The sequence below is a fragment of the Silurus meridionalis genome, chromosome 1 (genome assembly GCF_014805685.1).
Source record: "Silurus meridionalis isolate SWU-2019-XX chromosome 1, ASM1480568v1, whole genome shotgun sequence".
In the NCBI taxonomy this organism is placed as follows: Eukaryota; Metazoa; Chordata; class Actinopteri; order Siluriformes; family Siluridae; genus Silurus; species Silurus meridionalis.
In genome coordinates, this window is record NC_060884.1 from 24,162,128 (window position 1) to 24,171,788 (window position 9,661).

At 38.2% G+C, this 9,661-nt stretch overlaps 1 protein-coding gene across 1 annotated transcript in view; it reads left to right on the forward strand.

Moving 5' to 3' along the window:
* The window catches only part of tprg1 (tumor protein p63 regulated 1), a 33,432-nt gene extending 27,576 nt beyond the window's left edge, over positions 1-5,856 (forward strand). Inside the window, exons 5-6 of the mRNA XM_046851412.1 lie at positions 3,432-3,585; positions 5,005-5,856. Of these exons, the coding sequence (XP_046707368.1) occupies positions 3,432-3,585; positions 5,005-5,199 (349 nt within the window). The 3' untranslated portion in view covers positions 5,200-5,856. The remainder of the gene's footprint in view (positions 1-3,431; positions 3,586-5,004) is intronic.
* Positions 5,857-9,661: the final 3,805 nt, after the last annotated feature.

The following is a 9,661-nucleotide window of genomic DNA, read 5'->3' on the forward strand; positions in this document are numbered from 1 at the left end:
GGGATTATATACATAACAAAAAAGTGAACTGAAAATATGTCATATTGTCAAGGCTTACATCTGCTACAGGTGTTGTTTTGTATACTGGTGAATCTCTGCTGTTAGTTAGTGCTAGTGTTCGTAGTGTTAGTAGGGGCGCGGCTTTGGGAAGAAAAGCGCAGCCGTTGAGAGAGTGCCGGTGGGAAGACACGTACCAGGAAACGCATGAGCGATAACAACGACCGCCGTGAACCAACATATACCAACAATAACGGACAGTGAGAGTCTGGAAGTTTAAATAGGAGCTGGTGATGATGCTAAACGAGCACCATATGTGAGAAAGCGGCCGAGAAAGCACCTGCCACGCTGAAGGGGGCCGAAGGGGGCGTGGCAGGTGGATTCCTGACAGATAAACATGTACTGTGTGTATTTTTATCGCATGCCTTCATCAAACAAATCGCGGCAACGCTGTTGTGTAAAAACCCTTCAAAAACACGTGCATGCACATTCTTATTTATTAACGCACATCATGTACATAAAGAAATTTCAAGCACGTTAATATATTGCCGCCATATTGATTTTCGTTTATCTCGATCATCGGTTACCTCGATAGACCCCCCAGGACATCGACATAACCGGGTTCCACTGTAATTCCACATGTGTTAATTCATAGATTTGATGCCTTCAGTGTGACTCTACAATTTTCATAGTCATGAAAATAAAGAAAACTCTTTGAATGAGGTGTGTCCAAACTTTTGGTCTGTACTGTGTATATATAAAATATAGGTATGGATATGACAACGATATTGACAGTAGTCTAGATTTAAAGTGTCCCAGTGTGATTTACTAAAGTGTTCATGTGCTGATATTAAAGTGACAGTCTGGTGTTAAAAATGGAGGTAAAGGGGGAAAATTGAATGCTATCCAAAAGCACACCCAAAGTCGTTCTATACAATTGTGTACTTTCACCATTGCGGCAAAAGTTTGTGGAAGAGCGTCATATGGCGTATATATGCACATATACACATATAATGTATTTAAGTCTGTAAATTACTACGGCTTTTTTTTATTTTTTATTTTTTGGTCTAAACTGGCTTTGTTATTGTCTACATCCCTAAAGGTGTTCACCTTTGTATAGGTCAATTTCTGTGTTTTCTTTGTAACAATGAGCGTATCACTTTTAGTTTTAAACTTTGTTTTTTCTTGGTCTTTGTTATCTGGATTTCTATGTCCTCAGTTATACTTCCTGGTTTGGATTTGTGTTTGTTAATCTGGGCACTGATTATGAATCATTCTGTGGCTTACAAACTAAACTAGACTGTGCCAAACTAGACTTTTAGTTTAAACGTGCACCATAATTTATACCTGGTATATAAATGTAACTTGTGCAGTGAATCAGATGACCTGTCTTTTCATTAGGATGTTAGAGCGATCGATCTGAGCAACTTGTTATTCATAAAACACGAACATCAGAAATGTAATAGAGGTAATGTAATGATCTCCAGTCACTCTCGGGTCTGTCCGGTACACTGCCGCTTGCTGGTTTTCAATAATGCGGTAGAAAGACATGCATTTCAAAAGCATTAGCATGTCAGATGAGCGCAGTAATCTATCCTGGAGTGCATCCTACAGCCATGAACGGAAATCAGTGCCTCCCCAACCGAGATTGATGGGCAGGCGGTAAATAGAGCATTGTGAAAGATCTTAGTGAAAATGGAGGGGTGCCAAGATCATTTCAAAGCCTGAATGTGGAGCAGGTTTAAAGCTCAGTATTTGCTGCCAGGCACACACTTGTCTTCTGGGGTTTCATCAGCCTGGAAAATAAAGACATGGCCCCTGGGCGTTTCATTAAAATCTATTTACTTAAAATGGCAAAAAGAAAAGAAGGGGGAGTGAAAGAAAATCTGATGAACACTGGGAATTGCCTTTAAGCTTAGTAAACATTAGATTGGCTCATGCATAAAGGAGGTGCCCTAAAGAGGAATGGTGCTGATTTTGGCAGTGAGTGAGCTTTGTTGAAAGAGAACAGAGAGGTTCGAGAGGTCAAGCTCACCTATTTGAAAACACAAGTGCACGTGAATCCGAGCATGAGCGGCTAATTTGATAAAGCTTTTCTAATTATGTGCACTCGGATATTTTGCATAGTGTCTACAAAACTGCTATTTGATTGTATTTATTTTATTTATTTTATGTTTTATTGTAGTCCTGCCACAATGACATGAACTAAAAACGGATTGCAGATTAGGTGAGATCTATTGTGATACATGATATTATTTATGATGATAGTAGTAATAATAATAATAATAGTTGTAGTGGTTGTAGTAATAGTGGCTGACAGAGACAGGTAGAAGGTGTAGATTATGAGCTCTGAAAACTGTTTGGATTTTCTCCTCATGTCCATGTGTGTTTCCTCCCACTTCTCTGCACATGATTCATCATCACATTAGCCTGAGCACGCACCGTGGATCTGGCACAAGCTGTTCTGGCTCACGAAGGAGTTCAGGCTTTTGAAATTGGCAGTGCAACTAGTAGATCAATAGCATCCGGGAAGCGAGCAGCATAGTCACAGCCCTTGGAGAAATAATCAAAGTTTCCTGCCATATCATTGATTCCTTTTGACACTAAATGAAACGGTTGTCTGGGCTTAATGTTGTGCTTTTTGACCATTGCTAGGCCTGGCCCAAATTTGACTCCGAGTCAGAATTCAAATGTGCCAGCTGACCATGTCTTTTTAACATAGCCATCAGTCTACACTCCACGTAGGGATGTTTGGAGGATGTTTTACGGTTGGCAATAGCGTATAGACTGTTCCTTATAAGGCTTTCTTTGGCACTGTCACCACTGGCTTGCTCATTAGGAATACAATAATAGGCGCATATATATATATATATATATATATATATATATATATATATATATATATATATATATATATATATATATTTAAAATGTAAATTCCTAACCTATTTATCTCTGTAATGTTGCTTTGGGACAATGGGGGTAAAATGATGTGATTGGACTTGTAGTGGTATTAAAAGAAAAGCATCCAGGTCAATAATCTGTTCTGCACAGGACCTCAAGAACTATAGGCAAAGTGTGTGGACAAGGTACGGTTTGTGACTAGCTTCTGCACGTCATTATGTTATTGAGAAAATATAGAGAATGTGCATAACAAAAAGGGATAAAGAACTTTGGACGATAAAACCCCTGTGGCTCTACCCAGGGTCACAAGCTGTTAAACTGATTTCCAGATCCTGTTCATTTTGAGCTGAGAAAGAGAAAAAAGGAATGATTATGGTATGACAGCTGTTTTTATTGCTAACGCTGCATCATCCATCATTATCTCAGGCGGAGCACATGGAGTTATATGTTTCACAGTGTCCCTGATGGCTATAAGGAGTGCAATAAAACTAATGTGTATTTGTGCCTCTGTTCTTGTTTCACTGTTTCAGACGAGAGGGCGAGGGAGTGCGTGTGGATTGGGACAAGCTCAGAGAGCCCTCATTAACATCACGTTGGAACCCTTTTGCCACGGACTACCCCTACAGCACTCTGACCTACCATCCAGTTCAAAATGTTAATGAGAAGCTGGCCAAAATTTGTGATGTGAGGAAACTGAAAACTCTAATTTACTAATATAATTAAGGGTTTTATTTTTTTTTTTATTGTATTTATTTATTTTATATGTATTTTTACAAAGGAAAAGCCAAGGATTATTTTACCCAAAAATGTTTCTCTGGCAGAAACATCTAAAGAAAAATGTTTTACTCATTGGCCCCAATAAATAGCAAAGAATCTACTCTAAGATAAGCCTAAAATTTAAGTTTGTTTAAGTTTGTGAAAATAAATCTGCTGAATTTTATTTCACAATTTTAATAGGTCCCTCGATGCAAAAATTTTGAGAACCACTGGAATACAAAGTGAAGTAAATGATGTGGATTTTCAATATAGTTGGCATCCATCTAGTGCCCTTAAGGATAGTTAACAGTTTTTACTGTTATCTCTCTGAGGAGTTCAACTAGGGCCCCTTTATGAAGCTGAAATCTCCATAAATTAAAAAAAGCCCCTCGAGGCACCCTGTGCAACCCTGCAGAGATGATGCAGATTTTAGGGGGTTGCTGTGGACATGGGTGGAGTTGCAGTGTCCTTGCAGGTGATTGCACAGATCACATAACCTCTCATTTAGAGAGGCAGGGTGTCAAATCTTTCGGCCCCAATACCATTCCTCACATTCCATCACACCGATGGAGGTGAGCAGCAAAGAGGGAAATGAGGCAGAGAGCATCAACTGTCCAAAGCCAGCTGTGTAGGGTTTTTTGTTCATGATTTAATTGCAGACATTATGAGATGTCAGAGAACAATTCTCTGGTTTTGAGTTAAGATGGATAACCGAACATTACGTGGCAGCTTAGTTAGAGCCATTGTGATGAAAGACAGACAAGATTTCTGAATAAAATTTGACGCGTAAAGTGTGGGACAATGACGAAATGCATAACGTCAAATGCAGTCTTTTATGTAAGGAGCCTACGCTCCTGACATAAACTGAGATGCAAAACTACTTTTAATGCTATTGATCGAAACAACTATAAACTATCAGCACACACGTTATACTCATTTACCCAGCTTTTACATCCCTCTTCCACAAAATGTTAAACCTTTCTGTAGAAATAAAATTGCTTCTATTATAGTAAAGGGCTTATTCCTTCTGTGCCTCTATTTTCTACATGAGCCTATCACAGATCTACAGTTAGAGGATCTTCATTGTATAATCTGACATGAAGAACACAATATCACAGTTTGGCTCATTTCACACAGTGTGAAAAATATTAATTTGAAAAGACTGCACTGTGTAATTCAGGCTTAAAAGAGTCAGTGTGAAAATGTCTGACAACTCTATTAGGTCATAGCTGTCATTCTCCTTATTTCTTTTAACCTTTAATGAACTGTAAATACATTCAAGAATTTAGAGAATGTGAAAAATTTACACTCACCTAATGACCTCCGATATCTGCTTTCTCTTCATAGCTTCAGAGTTTTAAGGAGCAGTTGATTGCTGCAGCACAGAAAGCCCACAGTATGAATCCAGTCCCAGGGAAAGCCAATGGTGTTCTTCTTCTGAACCAGCCTGTCCTCATTGAGGCTTACGTCGGCCTCATGTCAACCCTGGGCAACCAGAACAAGCTGGGCTACTGCCTAGCAAGAGGCAACGTTGGTTTCTGAGTGAAATTTGTGGTTTGATCAGTTAACAATTTTATTAAAATGAAGAGCAGGTGATGTTTGGGTGTTCTGAAAATATAGATCTTAAATCTTTTTCATCATGTTAAGTGTGTGTCTATATATTGGACATATTTTTTCTTTTTTTCTTTTCAAGATAAGCTACTCCAAACACAAGCATACCCAGAGATTAATCAAAGCAATGTGACCACTGGGAATTGAAGTTGTGATCTTTGCTATAAACTAAGGTGGCGTAGTGTTCTTTGTGTCAAAGTTTAAAATGTTAAAAATATATCTTGTAGGAATGTTCTTTGTATTCCGAAGATTTTTGGGATCGATGTTCATGCATTTCTGTTTCAATGAAAATGAGTCTAGAAGGAAATGAATGCCACATTTTCATACATTTTACTTAATCCTGCTTCTGTAATAAGTAATCCACCAATAATTGATACGACTTTGAAATATAAAAAATGACAAATGTTGTTCTAGATGCTTTAAATGATTGTCACTGTCCCAGTTTGGATTCAGGAGGGGCTGCTGAAGAAGATTATGTGCACTGTCGATTTGTAAATATTTTTTACATAACCACCATTTAATGAATGTTTGAAAAACATAATAGACAGAACTAAGGTATAAATGAAGAATAAATGTTGAGAAACAGTTCACTGTGTGTGTGTGTGTGTGTGTGTGTGTGTGTGTGTGTGTGTGTGTGTGTGTGTTTGTTTTATCATCCATGGCATACATCACATGACTCCCTTAGGATTGCACAATGAGGAGTGTCTCCTACAGCAGATCATTTACCACCCTCTGTAGAGTTTCTTTCCATTTTCATTTACTCTAACAATTCTGTCATCAGTCCCACCATTTGCTGCCCCATCAATAATGCAGTGCTCCTTACAAGCTCCCTGAAGCATGAAGGTGCATGTCATGTTACTGTAATGATAGGAATCTTGTTTTTAAGTAAAAAAAAAAAATGTGCTGGGTTCTGTAATTGCAGTTCTACTTGTTTATTTCTTTAGCAAAGTAACAGGTTAAAAACAAATCCCTGAGTCCCAGCTGATTAAAAAAACTGATCTACAGTTTTCTACTAACTACAATCTACTACTGATCTATTCCCTTTTGGGTGAAATCCTAAAATCCATCCGAGAATGCTAACACTGCCTGATATAAATTTTTTGCTCAATCCATTTATTCCTTATTATTAAAATAGTGAAAAGTATGCAGTGTGTTGAAGAGCCCCTTGAGTTTTTGCAAATCCTTTCAACAATTTACTCAAACTTCTGGGTAATAAAGTGCATTCTTCACAGCTAATAATGTTTAGTTGCACTTGCTATCAGGTGCAAAAGGGAGGCACGCTCCCCTCGTAAAGCACGTGACACCAATAAAAATGAGTGAACACGTATTCCGCTTGGTCTTAAAAAGTCTAAAATATAAAAATCACAATTTTAGGCATTAAAAGGTGTTAAATATTCTAGGTCTTAAATCATTTTAAACTGGTCTAACGTTTCCGACGTCCATGTAACGCTCCCTCTAATGCTTATTGAAATGCTCCTGCAGCACTTTAGAATGTTTTCTTTGGTAATTTCCATGGTGGTGTTGTGCTTTGTTTCGCAAGTCCAAATATAATTCGCTGTATTATGACTACAGACCAACATGCAACAGCGAGTCAGCTTTCTGTTATTGGCACAAACTTCTCTTGGATTGTACCACATTTATTTTTCAGTTATGGAAAAGTGCAAGTTTAGCGATACATGGCTTGAAAAAAATGTATTTAGGGCTTGGTTAAGGCCAGTTGCTAACAGCATTTTTGTGTGTGTGCGTTTTGGATGTCATGTTGTAGGTCTTAAATTTAATTCTTAATGGTCTTAAAAGGTCTTAAATTTGACTATGTGAACCCTGCAGAAACCCTGGAAACCCAGAACCCTGATTGGCCTGCTACATGTTATGCATTAGGTTTTAGTTCACCTGATTCTACACAATGGCCCACTGTTTCATGGACACCGCTACCTAATTTTTTGCATGCTATTTGGTTCTGGTGTGCATTTTTGTCACTCAGCAGCCTCCCACAGTATCAGCTTACCAGCACAAGGTGTACAGCTTCATAACACCACACCGAAAACTTGTTGCTCTGCGTAATCTTATTGTAAATAATATGTGCGGCATAAACACAGCATAATATTTTGTTACATTTAAACATAATATTCTGAAGGATACGTGACATGATTAAAAAAGATGTATAAAATGAATGCTCTTTGGACATTTTATTTTGACAGGTATGGTGGCTTTTACCGTATTTTCCAGATTATAAGCCGCTACTTTTTTCCTACGCTTTGAACCCCGCACCTTAAACAACGAAGCGGCTTATTTATGGATTTTTTCTGAATTTTTCCCGGTTTTACAAGCGTCATGCCGCCAAAAAAACTGAGTACCAAAACATTAGACCAATGAAATTGCCGAACGGGTTCAGGTGAACCATTAAAACTCTTTATATTAAATCAGATGCGCTCTCACTGAATCGGGCTGCACCACATCATAAATATGGATGATGTTCCTCTGACGTTTGACCTGCCGCTCACTCGGACTGTCTACAGGAAATGAGAATCATTCGTCACGCTGAAAACAACCGGGCATGAAAAAACGCACTTCACCTGTGTTCTGAGCTGCACGGCATCGGGAGAAAAGCTTCACCGATGGTGATTTTTAAACGCACGACGATGCCAAAAGAAAAACTCTCGAGAGAAATAGTTGTGAAAGGAAGGAGGAAGACAGTGAACAATGACTTTCTTGATAGGCTACTGTTTAGATACAAGCCGTGTAAAAGGCACTGTCTTTCGTTCACTGTCGACACTGTCATTTTCGTTAAAGCCTGTGTAAAGTTCATTAGTTTCAGTGTAGACACTTATAGACAGGTGCGGTTTATTTATGTTCAAAATAATAATTTTTTTCAAATTCAACCGGTGCAGCTTATATTTGGGTGCGCTTAATAGTCCAGAAATTACGGTAATTCTAGATGGTTATTTCATGTTAATGTATTAATTCTTTATTTAATTAATTCTTTATTTATTTTGCACACTGAACAGTCATCTTTTCACAAATATTTTGGATTTTGAATTAAAATTGTTAAATTAATTCTGATAATTCTATAATGACTTGTTTTTGGCTGTTATTTTCCACCTGTCCAGTCACCATTTATTCATGCCGCAAGTCGGTTTCCAAAGTGCCGACACCTAAAGAATCGTTTCAGAAGGTCGACTCGTTTGTGAAATACACACCCTAATTGTACTTATGTTCTCCGTGCAGAAGCTTTTATCAGTTGCAGAATTGTTAGAATCGACTAGTTTTTCATTCCCTTTGAAATCGACTCCTACGTTTAATCAACATTAACTATTAATATTATTTTTACTTAACGGAACTATTTGGTTATATTTCTGACATATTACCTTGTTAGATTTCCAATAAACATCATCATAGCAGTTAAATTGCATTAAAATGCATAGGCAAGCATTAGTGTTGAAAACAAGTCATGCAGTTGCAGAGGTCAAATGTCTTTCAGAGAAAGACCTGCCAGGAGCGAGTGACAGTAGTCCACACTTGAGATGTCGAGGGATCGAGGAAGCACCTGTGTGGTTTAAAAATGTACAGATTCTCCTGATGTTTTAAAGAAGAAATGGGTTTAAACTTGTCAAATTAGCAAAGAAGAAGACAGTTGCTTATTTATGTTTAATCCTAGATTTTGTGCTGTGACTGATGGTGAGAGAGTTGTCCATAGAGATCAAAATCTTGATGCAGAGACGAATCCCCTGGGATGTACAGCAATTTAGTTTTGCTGGGATTAGGTTTCAGCTGATGAACTGCCATCTACAATGAGACATCTTCCAGACATGCCAAGATCTCAGTGGAAACAAGAGTGTATGTAGGGGGAAGGAGAGAATTAGTTGAATGACATCTGTATGGCAATGGTATGAAAATCCATGTGAGGATATGACTTCATCAAAAGATCAAGTATAGATTAAGAACAGGAGAGTACTTTCTAATCACTGATTCATTCAATAACTGCTATTCAATAATTGGTCAGGTGCTCAGTGGATACAGGTTCTATCCCAAAAACTCTGCTTGTGCAGAGGTTCAATTATACACGCATTTCCACCCCATTAACACCTTGGGGCAATTTTAGTGTCAGCATTCCACCTACTAGTATGTTTTGAGAGGTGGAAGGAAACTGGAGATTCTGGAGGAACCAAACATGGACACAAGGACATCATGGAAAACTTCAGGCAGACAGTAACCTTAGCTCAGGATCAAGCTAGAGAACTATGAGGTATTTTTAGCTATCTTTCCCAAAGATAGGTCAGTGTGGAGCTGACTGTATGTGTGTATGTTAAGTCGGCTTAGTAAAGATGTGATCACACCTCACTTTCCACATGCACAATGTTTTTGGTGACCTGCTGGGAATGTGAATACCTGCAAC